General features: G+C 48.4%; 1 protein-coding gene across 1 annotated transcript in view; it reads right to left on the minus strand.

The window, feature by feature from the left end:
* Positions 1–1,334: 1,334 nt before the first annotated feature.
* The window catches only part of Chmp4b (charged multivesicular body protein 4B), a 35,334-nt gene continuing 17,577 nt past the window's right edge, over positions 1,335–19,091 (minus strand). Inside the window, exons 2-5 of the mRNA XM_055602396.1 lie at positions 6,096–6,273; positions 4,469–4,583; positions 3,222–3,348; positions 1,335–2,195 (exon numbers count right to left, since the gene is read on the minus strand). Of these exons, the coding sequence (XP_055458371.1) occupies positions 2,131–2,195; positions 3,222–3,348; positions 4,469–4,583; positions 6,096–6,273 (485 nt within the window). The 3' untranslated portion in view covers positions 1,335–2,130. The remainder of the gene's footprint in view (positions 2,196–3,221; positions 3,349–4,468; positions 4,584–6,095; positions 6,274–19,091) is intronic.

The following is a 19,091-nucleotide window of genomic DNA, read 5'->3' on the forward strand; positions in this document are numbered from 1 at the left end:
GAAGAGCCACTCTGGCTTCCCCACACCAAAGGGTACCTGGGAGTCACAGTACTGTTGGCAGAGAAAGCCTGCCAAGTGCTACCACTAAATTCCTAATGAGGTATACAGAATTTGAGACATTAGCCAAACCTAATCTCCCCCAGGCCAGGAAATGTCAACCCAGTCATCAGGTCCCAGTTCTAAGTGTGGCAGCTATGAGCGGTAAGGAGAGCCTGAGCTGCTTCTCACAAGCAATTGACCGAGGGAGCCGTGGGGTCTGGGTGAGAATGGTTCCCCACCTTTGAATGTGTGGTCCCCAGTTGGTAGAATTGTCTGAGGAAAGATTAGGAGATACAGCCTTGTTGGAGGAGGTGTGCCACTGGGGGCAGGCTCAGGTTTCAAAAGGCCATGGCAGGCCCAGTCTCTCTCTGTCTGACTTATGGATAAGATGTAAGCTCTCAGCTACTGCTCCAGCGTCCTGCCTGCCACCATGATGGTCATGACTCACCCTGCAACTGTAAGCAAGCTCCCAATCCAATGTTTTGGTTGAAGATTTTATTGATTATGTGTGCAGTGTTCTGCCTGTGTGTATACTCCCATGCTAGAAGAGGGCACCAGGAGATGGTTGTGAGCCACCATGTGGTTGCTGAGAATCAAGCTCGGGACCTTTCACGGCAAACAGAACAGTGACTAAGACAGGAGCAGAGGGAGCTTGTTTGGGTAAACTGCGCATGACAATATCCCACTGTGAACTCAGATTGGCTTTAATCTTAGGAGGATGAGAAGCTAGGGAAATGGGGGTGACTTCTCAATCCTGAGACCTGACATACAGGAGGGAGACTGTGCGGAGATCTACTTGGCTGAAGAGAGGGTCTAAAACATCCATCAGTTCCTCAGGAGGGTATAATGGTGATGATGATGATGACGCAGAGTGGGAGGGCTGGGCCAAAGACACACAGGACTTGGCAGACCCAAAAAGAGCATCTGTGCTCTCAAGCCTCAGCCGCTACCCAGTCCACGTCCCTGATATGGGACTGCCCCACCCGGCTGGGCCGTGTCTCATGGTAGCACCATGGTTTCCACTAGGCAGAGGATACCATAGGCTGGGTGCTGGGTGCTGGTGGGCGAGGAGGGAAGATTCTGGGGAACCAACTCTCTGAAAGTGGACCTAGCCGTTCCCAGGCTAAGTGAGGCCACTGCTCTACAGCCTGCAGAATCTCGTGGTTTCTAGGAACGAGGAATCTGCTTTTCACGAGCCCTTCACGCTTACCCACATGACCCTCTAGATGGATGCTAGGCTGGAAAGGGTTGGCTCTCGAGGGAAGTGAGAGATTGACTGAACACAACAGCGAGTATGAAAATTAAATCGAGATATTTAATAGACAGTGCAAACCATAATTTCATCTGAATATAAATGTATGCACGTTTCCAATGGGTTCTCTAGCAGTTATCACAAACAGCAATGAGGGCCTTAGAGCTATGTTAGAAAACTGGAGAGCTGGAATTTAATTCTAACCATCTTATTTGCTCGCAAGAGAACACATCCATTTCAGATCCGTGTCACAACTCCAAAGGACCAGGGGAGCAGGAGTGTCAAGGGCCAGGGTGGTAAACACGGGGCCAGTACACAGGTGACAGACAGAAACACAGCTCTTGAGGAAACCAAAACCAGATGTGTTATTACAGCTAAGGACAAGGAAAAGCCTATCTATGGCTTTTAAAAAACGACTTTTCTGCCAGTACCATACACGTCTTACAGAAAGATGTGCGACAAGTCAGCTGACTTAAAGGACACGGGCTACATTTCCGGATCATCTCAACTTCAAACGGCTGACCCTTTCCACGGAGGATTCAGCAGTGCAGTTAGCGTAGTCCAGAAGCTCAATGTTGGATTTGCAAATACAGTTTATTTTACAGAAATTCAACATTATAAACAGCAGGCACCTCCCACCCGCCCACCCCTCCCCCTGCCCGCCCCTGGGCACAGACCATGCTACGCAAGAGTGAGCAGTGATGCGGCCTACTGCTTTGGGTGAGAGTGGAGCGATGGAGGCTGCCTGCACCGCGCGTCCTGCCAGCCCTGCGCACGCACATGCCTGCCCTGCGCACGCGCCACCAGAGTCCGTGTGGGCCCAGCCTACGCTGCACCAGTTAAATGGATCCGGCCCAGTTCTCCAGTTCCTTCATGTCGTCGTCCTCCTCTTCCTTCTTCTTGGCTGTGGAGACAGAAAAGGTGATTTCTGAAGGCTGGCTGCGAGCTGGGGCCAGGCTCTACGGTGGATACACACAGCCCTGTCCTGCAGCCAGCTGAGGTCTGCAGCACGCTGCTCCTCGGACCTATCAGCTGTCACCCAAATTCAGGAAATCGGGAAACCCTCCACAGCAACTTCCTTCAGCCCCCAGCAGGGGCAGCCACGTCTGGAGGGACTGCTTCACACTGAGGGGGACTCAGTCCTAAAGCACCCAGGGTTAGGGGAAGGCAAGAGCTTCCCTCCCAAGACATGCGATCCTTGCCAAGCCACTTCCACTTGGAGCTGCTGACTACCCCTGACAGCCGCTCAAGAGTCAGAGAGGCCTTTCCTCTTTCCCAAGGCAGGAGAGGGACACACCCTGTTTCTGCCCTGCTGGGAGGCCCTTGTCTCCATTCCTGATTGGTTCTGACTTTCTAAGAGCTCTGTGTGGAGCACTTGTGTGACTGAGGAACACTGGGGAAGAGGAAGAAAATGCAGCCAAGGAAATGAGGGTGTTACAGAAGCAGGTCTCCAGAGCTGTGTTCTTCCTAGACAGCACACAGCACAAGGTGCAAGATGGGGCAGGGCTTAAGTTCTCACACCTCTGCACTGTGCCCAGAACTTTCCCTTATTTGGGGATAAGAAAAATCATTCTAGAGCAGAACCTCTTAATTCCCAGCCCCAACCTCAGATGGGGCATGCAGCAATGCTTGGAGACATTGTACTTGACCGCTGTGTGGCAGTGGCTGCTACTGGCATCCGGTGGCAAGTCAGAGGCTACGCTACACGACAGGCCCCACTGTTCCCTGGAGTGTGACCTGTCCATGCCAGCTCTGCTGAGCTTAGGAAACCCTGTTCTAGAGGAAACTAGGGAAGGGCAGATGACGCTGCCTGTGGCCACCACAGCACATGCGCTTCGGCTCAGAACCCATACAGAAGCCAATTGACCGTGCGACCAGACCAACCCCTTCTCATGGCGCCAGGATGTGTCCTGACTGTGGGCATACTCACTGGGCTTGGAAGGTAGGGCTACAGACGGGACATTTGGTAGAGGGACTGTTTCGGGCCCACTGATCTCCAGCAAATTCTTGTCTAGCTCCTCTTGTTCAAGTTCCTCCAATTCAGCCATGAGCTCATCCTGCAAAAGGAAGTGTGGTCAGTCTCTCCTGGTGGCTACACCTCCCGTGAACCTTCTGAGAAGAGCCCCAGCATATGCATGCGTCTGGGGCCCTATCATGAGCTTCGTGAGAGGAGGGACTGTATCTTTTCTTTAATCCCTTTGTAGGAGAAATACTGGGAACTAGACCCGACCCACACAAATGCTAGGCAAGTGCTCCACCACAGAGCTCTGTGCCAGGCTCTTTTTCACCTTTTTAAAATTTTGAGACAGGTTCTGGCTAAGCTGCCCAGGCCAGCCTTACATGTCCTCTGTAGTCCAGGCTTGCTGTTCTCCTGTCCAGGCTCCTGAACTGCTAAATATCAAGCCTGGACTGTCAGCCTGGCACCATTCCTTTTTTGTGTTTTTGAGATTTAGTTTTTAATGTATAGGTGCTCTGCCTGCATTTGTGTCTGTGCACCACGTGTCTGCAGTGCCCCCAACAGAACGCTTAGATCCCCGTGGACTGGGGTACAGATGGCTGATGACCACCAAGTGGCTGCTCACACCCTCCTCTGGCCTCCAGGGAACTGGGCATGCAAGTGGTGCACAGATACACATGAGAAAATATCCATAAACATAAAATGAATTACCTGTTTTCTTTCTTTCTTCTCTCTCTCTCTTTTTCCTTCTCTCTCTCTTTTTTTTTTGAGTCAGGACCTCACTGTCACTCTGGATGTCCTAAAACTCTCTTTGTAGACCAAGCTGGCTTCTGTCTCACGAATGGTGAGATTAAATGCATGTGTCACTATGCCAAGCATAAAATACATTTAAAAAAAGTTTTTTCTTTTTAAAAATCCAGCCAAATAGTAGTGGCACACACCTTTAGTCCCAGCATTCAGAAGGCAGAGGCAGTTGGATACCTGTGAGTTCAAGGCCAGCCTGGACTACAGAGTGAGTTCCAGAACAGCCAGGAGTACACACAGAAACCTTACCTCAAAATAAAACAAAACAGAAACCCAACCAAATAGATAGACAGGTGAGTGAATGTGTGAATAAATAAATCTACCCAGAATCCAAGGAGGTGCACACCACGCCCTGTTGCTAGCCAAACCTGAAGTCTCACCTGAGAGACTCAGGCAATCTTCATGGAGCCACTCACCTCGTCAAACTCTTCTCCAAAGCCTACAGGCTTGGAGATAGCTGTGGAAATCTCCTCTGCAAGTTCTTGCTGGTCAGCAATGTCCTGCATTAGCTCGTCCACTTTATCAATGTCCCTTGAAATGAAACGAACAGGTTATCACATTAGCGAGGACCTTCTGAACCGGGAGCAGAACCACACTGTATACACTGCTTCTCAGCACACAGCAGAAGCTCTTTTATTGCTGCCTTCCCCTCCCTTTAAAACTGGGAGTCCTGATAGCAAGACAGCTCAGCCAGTTCTGTGCTCGCTGTGCCAGCCTGGCGACCAGAGCTCTCGCCCAAATAAAGGTGGAGGGAAAGAACTGACCCCATACCCACACAGGTGTGGGCACACATTCAAAATAGATGTGAATTAAGAACCTCAGCATCAAGCAGATGAAAGTGTCCTTCCTCAGTCCACACCCAAGGAACTCAGACTTTGAAGCCAGGCAGAGTCAAGGACTACCCCACCACCACCATCACCACCACCCTGCCATGACCATTTGTAAACACATCAGGTGAGACTACAGGATTTTAACTCCTGCACCAAAGCAACTCTGGACAGGAGGGAAAAAAAGCATAGGTGAGTCACATGAAAGGCCCTTCCCCACTCAAACACCTGTGGCAACTTCCAAAGGCAAGGCAAGTGTGTGTGGCTTTACATACATGTCTTTACATACCGTGTACCATATACAGTTATTCAGGATGGTCTGTATACTTCAAAACATACACACTACTTACTATCCTTTGTGCTAAATGTCTGAGGAAACACAAGTCAAGGGATGAGGCCTTGGCCTGAGCAGCACAGGCCGCACCTCACTTCTGTGAGGGCAATGCTCCTGCACCTCCTGGTTTTTGAGCAAAGAGCACCAAGTTTCCCAGCTGACTAATAACTACTGTCATGTGACTTATGGAGACTGTTAGCAGACACTCAGCTCTGCTCTGGAGCAGACCAGCTCCAGGCTCCAGTATGTATTTGAAGGGCACGACCACTCTGTAACACTCTGCAGACCCCTGTGCTGGAGCACAGGCTGAGCAGCCAAGGCAGCAAGTGCTCCAAGCACCACCCTGTGCAGGATCAAGTATCAAAGAAGTAAAGTAAGTGCAGTGGGTTTTCATGGAAAGACTCCTGCCCTTCACAACTGGAACCAGACTGGGCATCTAGTTCTCAAGCCACTGACACTAGAGGCAACAGCCCACAGGCAAGGAAGGAATGCTGGGTGCACTGGCAGCCATAGCCCAAGGGTAAGGAGAGGCTCTGTTCACTGGCTTTCAAAGTGAACAGTAAGAGCAGAGTCAAAGCCCTGACAAGAAGCGCACAGGCCAGGGACCAGTCCCGTCCACATAGTAACTCAGTGGCTCCCCTCTCTGGGACACAGGCTTCTCCAGTCTGATGAACAGAGGCATGTTCTAAGTTCCCAACTTGAAACAATAACCTAGAACCAGGCGAAACAACAAAACAGCTTCTCTTTCTGCCCCTGAACTGTGTGTGGAATACGGGGGCAGACACAATCTACTCAAGCTCCAAAGAGGGAGCCAAGCTCGGCCAGGCCTCGTGCTGAGCACCATCCTCCCTCCAGACGGCCCTCCCCAGCAGTGGCACGTACATGTTGTCGTGGGCAGCCTTCATGGCCTTGGCAGCATATCCCATGTTCTTGAGCACCTCTGTGTTGGTGTTGGCATTCTCCAGGGCCTCCCGCTGGAACTCGATGGTTGACAGGGTACCATCAATCTGTGCCAGCTGCTTCTCATACCTCTTCTTGCGCTTCAGGGCCTGCAGGGCCGCTGGAGGGAAGAAAGCAGACTTGAGAGTGCCTGGCATGGCATGAGGTCAGGGAAGATGCTGCACTGCTCTCCCAAGCGTACTGCAGGCACCCCGGCTGCTGCCTCCTCTGTAAGAGGCTAACAACAGCTTCTACTCAGGAGCACATTAAATTCTCTAAGAAAATAGAGTTCACAACCTCACGATGCAGAAGGGAAGAACAGAATCATGCAAACACAAGTTTAAATTCTCTGGCAACCACATCTGCTGCAAAAATCAAAGTATGGATAGGCTCTCAGAGTAAGAACACATTCTGGAGTCAAACTGCAGCTCAAAGACATGGGCGAGCAGATTAGATTCCCTGCTAGGTTCACTGTGAGAAGTAAATGCGCCAACAGGTAGAGTGGCCCAGCACATTAGTAAGGCACATATCACACCCAAGTACCCCATCGGCGCTAATTATTATAAAGCACCAATACAGTACCAGTTCACACTAACTAAATGACAAAAGTAACAAATGACTGTAGCAAAAACTAGATCAGTTTGGGTTACAATACTGTCACACCAAGCCACGATCCTGTCATTTTTTGCTGAGAGTAAGATGGCAACAGCGCCCAGCATAAAGAGCTTCCTGGCTCCCTGTCCAGAAAGCCCCACGCCTAGAGCCGGGTAGTGCAGCACTGTCTGTAACAGAAGGCACATCAACACAACTGAAGATGGGGCCCTGCCAAGGGTAAATCTGGAGTGTGACCATTTGGTCAGATCAATGACATCTGCTCTCTCAGCTGGGCAGAAACAGATCATTTTGTCTGAGGTCCAGTCAAGACTAGCAATTCGATTAGGCGAATCTGTGGCAAAGCTAGGACCAAACTACACCTGGCCTCTCACACCCAGGCTCCTTCCCCTTACACTCTCAGAAAGGCAGCCAGCAGGCTTGGGCAGGAGGAACAGCTGGACTGGGCTGCACTGAGTCAGGAAAGCTGCACATGCCTGCGCTCTATGGTGCATGCTCCCTCATTCAGGAGGCGTGCCCCAGTGCCATCACCACAGGCTGCAGTCACAATCACCTGCTCTGCAGAAGTGTATGTCACACAGGCTAACACATCCCTTCCACTTCCAGGTATGTACCCTACAGCCCACAGGACACATACTTCACAGGAGAGCTAAGACCACCCAACAGAGAACTGTAAAGGTACTTAAAACACTGTAAGATTACTTTTTTGTAACTCAATTGTGCATTTCTCCACTTTGTAGGTAACAGCACTTCATCACAATGTCTGACGGCTGAGACACCTGACTGTTAGTCTAGGTGTCTACCCTAAGAACCACTTGCCAAGAACAATAGTTTGGCCTTAATATAATTAAGTCTTTTGGTTTTTCAAGACAGGTTTTCTCTGTGTAGTCCTGGCTGTCCTGGAACTCCAGGCTGAACTTCAATTCAAAGATCCACCTGTCTCTACTTCTTGAGTGCTGGGATTGAAGGTGGATGCAATCATTCCTGGTATAATTAAGTCTTTGAAAGAGAACGTTTAAATTGGTTAAAACTGAGGACATAATCCAAAGGCAGAACATGCATGAGGCCCTGGGCTCAACCGCTAGCACTGCAAAAGAGCCAACACCGCCAGCCAGCAGAATAAACTGTGGTTCTCAACTTGTGGGTCTCAACCCCTTTGGGGGTAGTATATCCGATATCTGTATGTCAGATACTTGCATTAGGAGTCACAACAGTAGCACAATTGTAATTATGAAGTGACAATGAAATAATTTTATGGGTGGGGTCCACAACGAGGAACTGCATCAAAGGGTGGCAGCATTAGGAAGGTGAGAAATGCCAGAATGAGAGAACCTGAAAGAAACTGGAAGAGCAATGCACTGCCCCGCATTAAAGCTTGAAAAGCCACTGAGTCTGTTTATACTTAGATCCAGGCAGGAAAGAGTAAAAGGCTGCCCAGCACCTTGCTGAACATTCTCACATGCAGGTTGTATAAGTGCCTCAGAACAGTGACCTTGCAAAGTTTCAGCAGATGAGGAAACTGAGGTTCAGAGCAGTTCTGCTGCTCAACCCAGGATCTTCAGGCAGTAATTCCCAGAGAGGGATTGATACGGTGTGGCGTCCAAAGCCAATGTGTGCATTCTGTTCGGCCTCCCACTAATAAAAATAGCAGGCTCTTGTCCTGGAGCAGTCTCCCAGCAAGAAGTGTCCAAGGAGAATAAACCCAATCTCCTTAAAAACTTTCCAAAGCTCTCTCTGCCCACACTACAGCCTCTACCCTCAGGGTCCTGCAGAGGCAAGAGATGGATTTCCTCCAGAAGTGTAATCCTGGGAACCATAGCACCTGGCTGGAACTGCCACTTTCAACAACCACACATCGAGAAGTTATCCTGGAAGAGTCCCTTTAGCCATCCATGTGTGAACACAACAGCACAACAATTTACTCCTGCACCTTAGGAATGTATGGAGCTGTGTGGACAGTAACCTAGGGGAACCTGGAGCTCCATGGGCCAAATGACACATTTCTTTCGGAACACTGTCCAAGCAGAACTGCCCTCATCCCAAATGCCCTCATCTCACCTGGATATCTATTTGGGGTGGGGAGTTCGAGACAAGTTCTTATACTATGGTTCAGGTTGGCTCAGAATTCACTGTAGAGTCCAGGCTGGCCCTGAACTCACAGCAAGTGCCCTGCCTCAGCCTCCCCAGTGCTAGGATCAATGTATGAGCCAACATACCCAACTCTAACCAGATTTCCAACCAGACTTGCTTTCCTAAGTAGCCAAAGTTCAGAGAACCAAAACCGGGTGTTTACATAAATAAATGCAAACTGGCTCATGAGTTGCCAACCTTCCCAAATTCTGGATGGTTGGATTAAAGAAACAACTTGGAGGCTAATCTTCAAAGAGGAGACATCCAAAGAAATCCATCTTCTGTCACAGACTTGGTGTCTTTGTAAACACACTGGCTTTAATAGCCCAAATTTAACCCTAACAGAAGTTTAAGAGGTTGCTTTTAGATGAGGAAAAAAAAGTCTGTGAAATCTCCATATTTAATTATGCCTTTGCTAGTTCCAAGAGAGTAATTACAGCAGCAATTACAGAGTCTAATAACCAGCTTTATTGGCTCTGAAAACTGAAGCAAAAGCAACTGCAAGCATGTTGAAATAAACATTGGTCTCCAGACAGTTGCTTCATTAGACCCTCCTAACAGCTATTTAAAAGACAGTATGCAAGAGACACCCTAAGAAGCAGAGCGGCTGGTGGAGACATTCACACAGGACCAGAAACCCCTTCTACAAAGCATCTGGCAGTGACAGCCGAGGAGTGTCCGTTCAGCACAGCGCCACAAGATTTCCTTTCTTCTAGGCAAGGTCAACGAGATTCTGCTGCAAGAAGAGAGGCCTGCCTGCTGTGATCTGGCCCACATTTAGGACAGGTGGAAACAGCCACAGATTCTTACCAGATGTGAATAAAGCTGCCTACACACTCCCTATGGAAAAGGAGGAACCAGCTCTCTCCTAAGTGGATGGCAGTGTTTGCAGTCCTTCCAAAAGCCATGATCTACAACTGAAGGCACCCAGCAGAAGTAAGGGTGGGGTGGGGTGAGGGGTGTGTGCACTTCCTTCCCAATCAGAATAAACCACACAGGAAACACCAGCAAACTACAGAAGATATTGCCCCCAAAACCGCAGGCCTGGGCCTCCAGTGTTAGACTATGAAGAACCCTAAGTGGCTCGAATGTGCACCGGAGGACTTCAGCAGGCGGTGAGCCAAAGGCAGATGAGGGGCTCTGGCCATCTCTCAAGGGTTCTTGCCTCATTCTGCTGTGAATGAAGATTTTTGGAGATTTCCTGAGCTAGGAAACCACAACTAGGTACCAAGACACTGATCATTTGGGGAAAGCAGGACAGGGGCTCATCTGTCCTACGCAGAAGAGCAAGAAAAGACCCAAAGTCAAAGAAGCCAGTCCTTGTGCAGGAGCAGTTATCAGCTGGAAGAGGGTGCTAGATCCCCTGGAGCGCCAGTTAAGGTGGTGGGAGCCGTCCATTGTGAGTGCTGGAACCTGAGCTCCTCTCAACCTAAGCTCTGCCCTTTGCAAATCTTGTGTAAGATTTGTGCTGAGCCATGGTGGCACATGCCTTCATTCCCAGCGCTTGGGGAGGCAGAGGCAAGTGGATCTCCATGAGTTCTAGGCCAGCCTGGTCTACAAAACAAGTGCAAGACAGCCAAGGCTACAAAGAAAAACCCGGTCTCAAGGGTCCCCTCCCCCAAAAAAGTTTGTGCTGACCCATGGAAGGACTAACAAATGATCCGGTTTGCTCTCCTAAATGCTTAGTTAGAAGAAAGAGTGACCAGGCATGGTGGCTTACATCTGCAATCCCAGGGCAGCCTGGGCAACAGAATACGCCCTGTCTTAAGAAAACAAAACAGAAAAAAAAAAAAAAAAAAAAAAAAGAGCAAAGAGTCGTCAGCTGACACAGGTCAAGGATATTTTCTCTGAGCAGATGCTGTTGGTTTTGCCTAATGCACCAGATGGCCAAGTCAGGGTGCAGTTCTCATTTTCCTACCCTGTGTGATAATAGTGGAACCAACTTGGGCTGTAAAGTAAACGCAAAACTCCTCAGACACCACGTCCAGTGAGAGTGAGCTGGATCAGTAGGTAAGGGTACTTGCCAGCAAGCCTGATGATCTGAGTTAGGTGACCAGGATCCACACAGTGAAAGGAGAGATAACATTTCCTACAAGTTCACACACACACACACACACACACACACACACACACACACACACAGAGAGAGAGAGAGAGAGAGAGAGAGAGAGCTCTCAAATAAATATAATAACATTTTTTTAAGTTTTCAGAAGCCAAAATGCACTTTTAAAGCCCGGCCAGGACGCTTTGTTTCAGGCTCACATGTAGGCCAGCCAGCCTCGTTCTGCAATAGCTTTGGAATGATACCTCAACATCACTGCCTTTATTCCCACACAGCTGGGGGGTTCAGGCCAGAAGCACAGACATTTTTCCAAGCAGCCTCATTCTTGTGATGTATCTCCCTGCTCCCCTAATTTGCTCTCCGTGGCCAGGAGCTAATGCACTCCATTTAGAGATGGTAAAATAAGTACTTGTGTATGACCAGGAAATGGGAGTCCAAAGCCCTGCTGACTCCATCAGCAGACACACAGGGAGCACACACAGGCAGTACAGTGCTCTCTGTAAAGGAAGATTCTAGAGAAAAAAGCCTGTTATCTGTTTAACGCAGACAAAGAAAGAAACAAGCCCCACAATTAACTTCACAGAATGCTGAACCACCCAGAGGCACTGAAAAAGCACACAGTGTGTCTTGTGTAAAACTGGCTGAGACACCGGCATGGTCCAGCACACTTAGGATCTGCTGGGTACAGCATGTTATCGGTGGTTTAGGGAGGTGGTCAGCCTCAGTCCAGCTCCACCATTATCGCCCTAGCCAATTTCTTAACCTCACTAAACTTCACGGTGACCGCACCAATCTTACGAGGTTACTGTGCTGGTCAGAATGAGGTATGTATGTTGACACGCTGCGCACGGAGTCTGACATGCGATAAGTGCTCAGAAAAGTCTGTATGTGTGCACACACAGACATATATATGTCAACATTAGCAAAATACAGCTCGGGCCTGAACAGCAATGGTACACACCTTTAATCCCAGCACTCGGGAAGCAGAGGCAGGCAGGTCTCTGTGAGTTCAGGGGCAGCCTGGTCTACAATGTGAGTTCTAGGACAGCCAGGGCTACACAGAGAAACCTGTCTTGAAAAACAAAAAACAAAGAAACCCCACATCTTGGGGGAAAACAAGTGCTTTCCGCATAAGCACGAGGACCTGGGCTTTGACCCCAGCAAGCATGGAAAAGGCCAGGTGGGTACACCTGTGCCCAGTGTGGGGCGGTGAAGGCAGGTGGATCTTTGGAGCTCATGGCCATTTATCAGACCTCTCTGAATGTGTTTTGTCGGATGCAAAGTGAGAGCAGGAGGAAGCTAGATCTCCACAAGAATTCCGGATGGATGGGCTGCTCACTCATTCTGCTCCCTTCTTTCCCCTGCCTCTTCCCTTGCCTGGCCCAGCTTACTTTCCAGCATGACAGGAGTCGTAATTGGCACTTCACATGTTTACTGGCCCTTTTTTTTTGGGGGGGGGGGGGGATTAGAGGTCATCTACCACCCCGCCATCAACCCTACAGGTAGGTATTATTATTGTCTTACCTAACAGATTAGGATATTGGGGCAGGAGTTCATCACCCGTCCAAGCCACACACAGTCAGGGATACAGCTCAGAGCCTAGTGTACACCATGCTGGGGTTCTATCCCCAGAAGCACAGAAACCAGGTGTGGTGGTGCAAGCCTAGACCCCCAGCACTGAGGTAGAGTTGGGAAGATCGGAATTTAAAGTCATCCTTGGCTACCTCCTGGAACACATGACACTTTGTCTCAAAAATGGGAAGAAGAGGGACTGGTGAGACGACTCAACGGGTCATTTTGCTACCAAGCTTGATGACTGGAGTTCACTGAGACCACCACAGTAAAAGAAGGACCAATTCCTAAAAGCTGCCTTGACCTCTACTGTGGCATGTTAGTACACACACACACACACACACACACACACACACACACACACACTCACTCACACACATAAATCAGTGTAATATAAAAGAAAAAAAAGTAGCAGGCAGAGGATCAAAAGCAGGCTGCATGTCTACAAAGACCACTCTTTTGCTGTGGAAAGCAGCAGGCAGCTGGCCTGCTTCTGCTTGAGGCATCACTTTGCCTTCTGTGCCTGAGACTCTGAAAGTTAGTGGTCTGGCACCAAGGCACCAGGGGAGGCTCAGTCTGCCCAGAAACTACCAGCTGGCAATCCAAGAAAGCAGGTAGAATTCTCTGACTAGACAAAAAATAAATTCCCAGTAGAATTTAAAATACCAACATATGATAAAAACCCACCATGTTAACATCCTTCACACAGGTTAGTGACCTTGAACCAGGCCATCAAGGGGCAGCTTTGCAAGTGCCAAGAAAAGGAAGGCGCCCTCCCCCAGTGCCAGGTCTTCATCTCCTAGGCATCTCACAGGCAGAACCCACTTCTCTGAACATGTGAAAGCATGGAGGCAGCGGATGCCCACCAAGGCTGTATCTTATCTACCTGTTAGCACCCTCAGTGCTCTCACCCCATAATGGTTTCCAGACTCAGGGTCTAAATGACCTTCGCTCTGGAAGGGCCAGAGCTCCTGTGAAGAGCTTTCTTCCCAAACTGTCACTTGCCCACACACTTTTCTTCATGTCAATTCCCACTGGGATTCCTTCAACTCTGAAAACACAGGGCTCAGAAGTTTATTACTTAGGGACAGTGAGGCTGGCCGTCCTGTGACCTGGAGGGAGGCAGCAGAGACCAATAGTAAAAGGAGACTGTTCTATACTGTGATCAGGAATGGCCGGACACAAGAAAGGACCCACCAAAGGAGGACTTCAGAGGCCAAAGTAACAGTCACCTCCTAAAGTGGCTAATGCTTCCCAGGGCTCTGCCACATCAGGGCTCTGTCTGGACAGGAAGGAGATTTGTGTTGCTGTTTTTGTGTTTAGGGGCATGTATGTGCTGGATCAGTGCTGTCCACTAAGCCCCATCACCGACCCCTTAGTCTTCCTCCAACTTAAACCCTTCACTTCAGACTCCTGAGGCCTGGCATTACTCATCTGTACCACGTGACCAGCCAGATCTGACAGATCTTAAAAGGACAAACAGTTCCCAAGGGGAAAAATCTACAGGAATACAGAAATATAGTACCCAACAAGGAAAAGTTTACATTTGAAATTCAACCAGAAGTTTCTGATCATGTACAATAAGGAGGCGTAAAGACTATAATGTAAAGAAAAAACTCAAAAAGGTGGAGTAACATAGCATGAGTGCAAATGTCAGAATTAGAAGGGACTTCTGCTTTGAGATTGGCTATTTTTAAACTTTTAATTGGTTTGCTTTATTTTTATGTATTTATGAGAGAGAGAGAGAGAGAGAGAGAGAGCGCGTGTGTGTGTACACACCATGTGCATGCAAAGCTCAGGAGAGAGCATCAGATCCCCTAGAATCAGAGTTACAGACAAGTGTGAACGGCCATATGGGTGCTGAGAATTGAACCTGGGTCTTATGCCAAAGTGTTCTTGGTTGCGAGCTATCTCTCCAGCCTTTGGGTCTTAGCCCAGGCTAGCCTCAAACTCACCATGGAGCCAAGGATGACCCTGAACTTCTGCTCTTCCTGTACCTGCCTCCTTTGCACTCGGATTACAAGTGGACTGCAGGCAGAACCACTATATGCAGTTTATCTAATTCTGACAACTGAGCTAATCCACAGCCCCAGCCAGGATATGAAGATAGTTATCTATTACAAACCAGGAACATCTATAATCCTGGCCTTTGAGAGGCTGAGATAGGAGATTTGCTTCAAGTTTACTAAGACTGGGCTATACCATAAATACCCGGCCAGTGGCCAGGGCTACACAGCAAGACCCTGTCTCCACAAAAAACAAAAACAGGTTTAACTATGCTATGTTCACAATATTTCAGTGACAAAAGGTACTTTTTAACCAAACTGAGCTACTAGAAATTTAAATTATAGGGCTTTTAATTACATTACAGGAGAGTATTAATCAAATTATAGGAGATTTTAAGAGGACTACCTGAGGATTCATACTGCAGAGGAGAGCCTGGTAAATGTGAATGTGAATATACAACAGAAAAACTATCCAAAAAGAAATAAACCTGGTACTCGGTGAAGTTTCAAAAAATAATGATCTAAGCAAAAAGAGCCCTGAACACAAACATGCGCTCGCAACACACACACACTCTAATCCCAGAGTACAACAAAATAAAAGTGCTCAAAACAGAAATTCTTTAAAGCAGCCAGAAGAAAAATAAAGATAATTATTATGCAGATTCCTCACAGAGAACAAGTTATTGGTAAGAGGATATAAAATAATATCCTAAAAAAAAGTTTTTTAAGAGTGCGGTGGCCGGGCCTGGTGGTGCACGCCTTTAATCCCAGCACTCAAGAGGCAGAAAGTGGATCTCCAAATCCAAGGCCAGCCTAGTCTACAGATCAAGTTTTGGGCCAGCCAAGGCTTCAGAGAGAAACCTGTCTCAAAAAAACCAAAACCAAAAAAAGAAAAAGGAAGCAAGCAAGCAAGCAAGCACGACGCTCTTCCCCTCACAAGCCTGGGCTGTGTGCCCTTAGCCTGGGTGACCAGCCTGGGCTGGGACAGAGGGAAACTGCCTGCGCTTGGTTTCCGTTCCCAGGCTGGGGTGTACTGTTTCTCTTCCAGCTGAACCCATGCCAACAAAAGCCCCCTTCTGCCTCAGCAAGCATGAGAGTGCCCTGGCAACAGAGACAACAGAGAGATGGGGGCTGGGGCCGGCTATGTGGAAGGGCAAGAGGAGTGTCAGCCTGTTAGAAGATTGAAGCAACACACCAAAGCAGCCCGTCCTTTCTGAGGCAGTCACAGGTAGACAGACACACAGTCCTCTGTCCAAATGGCGGCAGGTGAAGCAGGGGGGGAAAAAGACTTTCTTCTGGGAGAGGACAGCCTGTGCTTGGTCCACACAAAAATAGGGCACAGAACCTCAGTTGTGGAGCCGATACATGCTTCCCTTTCACTCTGCGTGCACCTTAACTCCAATGTGTATCCTGAAGGGCAGGCAGTGTCCCACTCCCTCAGGGTCCCGGGTACACAGCAAGTGCTCAAAGATTCCTGAGTAGGAAGTCCAAGCCCTGGGCAGAGGGCTCAGCAGATCCTAATAGGCAGCCAGTGATGGAGGGAGCCGAGGGGCAGAACCCAGATCTCCTGTCTTCCCTGTAAGCCCTCCCTGAGCTAGGAGAGAACCCCTGAGAACCCCTTTGCAAACACTCAGTTTCCCTATCACAGGGTGGGGCAGGCCAGTTAGCCAGTGATTTGACGTGCTCTGGTTTATAGTGATTGGCTAGTCATAAACACGTGACCCCAGCACCCAATCAGAATCCTCCTTGAGCTTTCTACTGCGTCCGGAGAAAAAGAGCTAGGATGACTTTCCAGGTACAAAACTGTAAACCAAACGGGCCAATTAGACAATGACTAATCTTACAGGGAAGTCACAAGAACGGAAGTGACTGGCAGAGAGAGAGAGAGTCCAGCCCTGCCCTTTCCCACAGTCACGTGAGTCGACAAGCCCCTTTGCTGCTGAGTAACTCTGGCCAACACCTTAACAAGAGGAACAGTGGGTCTGTTTAGAATCCCAGTAGGCAGGACCAGGACGTAGAGGTCGGAGACTCTCCTGATTCAAGGCCGTCCTCAGGAAGCTCCAAGTCTGCCTGGAGTAATGAGCCCCCTCTCAACGGAAAACCAAAACAACTGCACGTAACAAGTAGTGAGCTTGAATTCCAGCTCAGTAACTCTGGCTCCAGAACCCTTCCACTATCACATCCTGTTTAGTGAAACAGCTCATCCTGATGGCACGAAGGAACCAAACATAAGAGTTTTACTTAAGAGTAAACACAGGAGTAGCAGAGCAGTGGTAGAGAACGCCTTTGAGACCAGCCTGTCTACTGAGTAAGTTCCAGGACAGCCAAGGTTACACAGAGAAATCCTGTCTCAAAAACAAACAAACAAACAACAACAAAAAGATTTTACCACAATTAAAACAGAGACGGAGGCGGGAGCTGCAGCTGGGTTGACAGAGTATCTGCCTAACATTTTGCAAAGCTCTGGGTTTCCATCCTCGGCAAAACTCAAGCATGGAGGCACATGCTTATAATCCCGGCCCTTGGGAAGTGGAGGCAAGAAGACCAAAAGCTTGTGTTCATCATTAGCTACATTTCCAACCTGGGGCTGGAAAGTACTTGATTGGCATGCGCAAAGTCCTGGGATCAATCTCTGGCACTAAAACCAACCGCAGTGGTCATGAGCCCACCACCTGACTGTCCTAGAAACACAGCAGGTAAGACATGTCATGTATGTGCGAATAACAAAACTGGAGGACAAACTCCAAAATGCACAGAATTGTCAGATATTGAAATACTGGGGGAAAATAATCTATGCTCCCCTGAATATGTCACAACAGTGCTAGATCATACTCCAGCAGTACAGAAAGGGATGCAGAGGACGAAGTGTCAGAAAGTAGGCTTCCTGACTGAGCACACTGCATTGCTCCTACATTACCTCGGAGAAGACAAACACAGGAGGATCACCATAGGTTCTAGGCCAGCCTTAGCTAGGCAAGGCTTGTCTCAAAATACAAACAAGAACCTGAGGTATAGTCAAGCTGTTAGAGTGCTGGTTTAGCACACATGAAGTACTGGGTTTAGCTCCTGGACCACATAAATTGAGCATTGTTTGCAAAAAACAAGGGGTAGAACATGAGATGTTCAGTGAATAAAGATTAATAATCTAGGTTCAATTCCCAAAACATACAACAGGAGACAGAACTGACTCCCACGGCTGTCCTCTGACCTCCACACATCCAATGTAGCATATGGCAATGTATATACATACATAAATATAATTGTTTTTTTGTTTTTTTTTTTCATAAATATAATTGTTAAAAGGAGAAGAATAAAGATACTTAAACAGGAAGAGAGGTACTAGGGTGATAGCTCAGTTAGTAAAGTACTTGCCAAAAGCATGAAGATGTGATTTAGATCCCCAGAAACAATTTTAAAACGCAGAGAATGGTGACAACACACTTGTAATCCCAGAGGGAGGCAGAAAAAGGAACTCCCTGGAGTAAGCTGACCAGCCAGGATTGGCCAAAATGGTGATTTCCAGTTTCAGCAAAGACACCCTACCTCAAAATAAGGTGGAAGGTGATCATGAAGATACCCAATGTCAACAGTGGACCTTTACATCCACAGACCCACATATGCAAACATGAACACCACACACACACACACACACACACACCCCAGGTGTGGCAATCATCAGGAAAGGCCATGAGGACAGAGAGGGGGCAAGACAAGAAGAAAGCCATCACCCAACACTGTGATCTTGGACTTTCAATCTCCAGAATGTCACTTTCTGCTAAGCTATCTGGCACACAGTAGTTTGTTAAGGCTCGGAGCTAACTAACAGAAGATGAGCCGTGAAAATCCTCTAGCCATTCATACCTTTACTCTCACATGGTTTGGTATGCCCACTGCTCCTGGGCCACCCCTCAGATAAGTGAGGGCCTCGGTGTCTTCCTTGCCTTCCCTATCTCCTTAGCCCTTGCCTACTCCTGGCTCCAAATTCTGGGTGTAGAGGAGGTATACCTGCCAGGATGTCCACTACCCTCTTCCATCACTCAACAGCTGGCTCTGGCCACAAGTCTGTTCTCTGTACAGTGGGATAGGGGATAACCTGAGGTAAGCCCTGGTCTTTTTATTTCTAAGAGTCGGGGACTCATTAGAACCTGAGCAACATTCAGCCAGCCTGAGCCATCGCCCTTCTTCCCTATCTACCACCTACACATGGGCCACGATAAGGCCTCCAAATTTGGCATTCGGACACAGATGCTCCAGGATGTCGCCTCTCCACACGGACTCCACCTCAGAAACCTTTGAAAAAGTGGGTCACTGGGAGCCTAGTTTGGACACGGCTTTCTTTACTCCCATTGGCCACAGAGCCATACACCTGTCAGCAGTTAAAACCTTCACTGTACTTCAAGAAATTGGATCAGAAAAGTTGCTCTTGGGTTTATTTTCACTTAAGAAAAAAAGAAAACCCCATGTTTTAAATCATCCAACTAAAGAAACCAGTGACATTCAAGCCAAAATTATCTCAGATGTGTGGTCTTACAGTCTGAAGCGAGAAGAGAAGTCGGC

Source organism: Psammomys obesus, unplaced genomic scaffold (assembly GCF_907164565.1).
Source record: "Psammomys obesus unplaced genomic scaffold, mPsaObe1.curated_primary_1811, whole genome shotgun sequence".
NCBI lineage: Eukaryota > Metazoa > Chordata > Mammalia > Rodentia > Muridae > Psammomys > Psammomys obesus.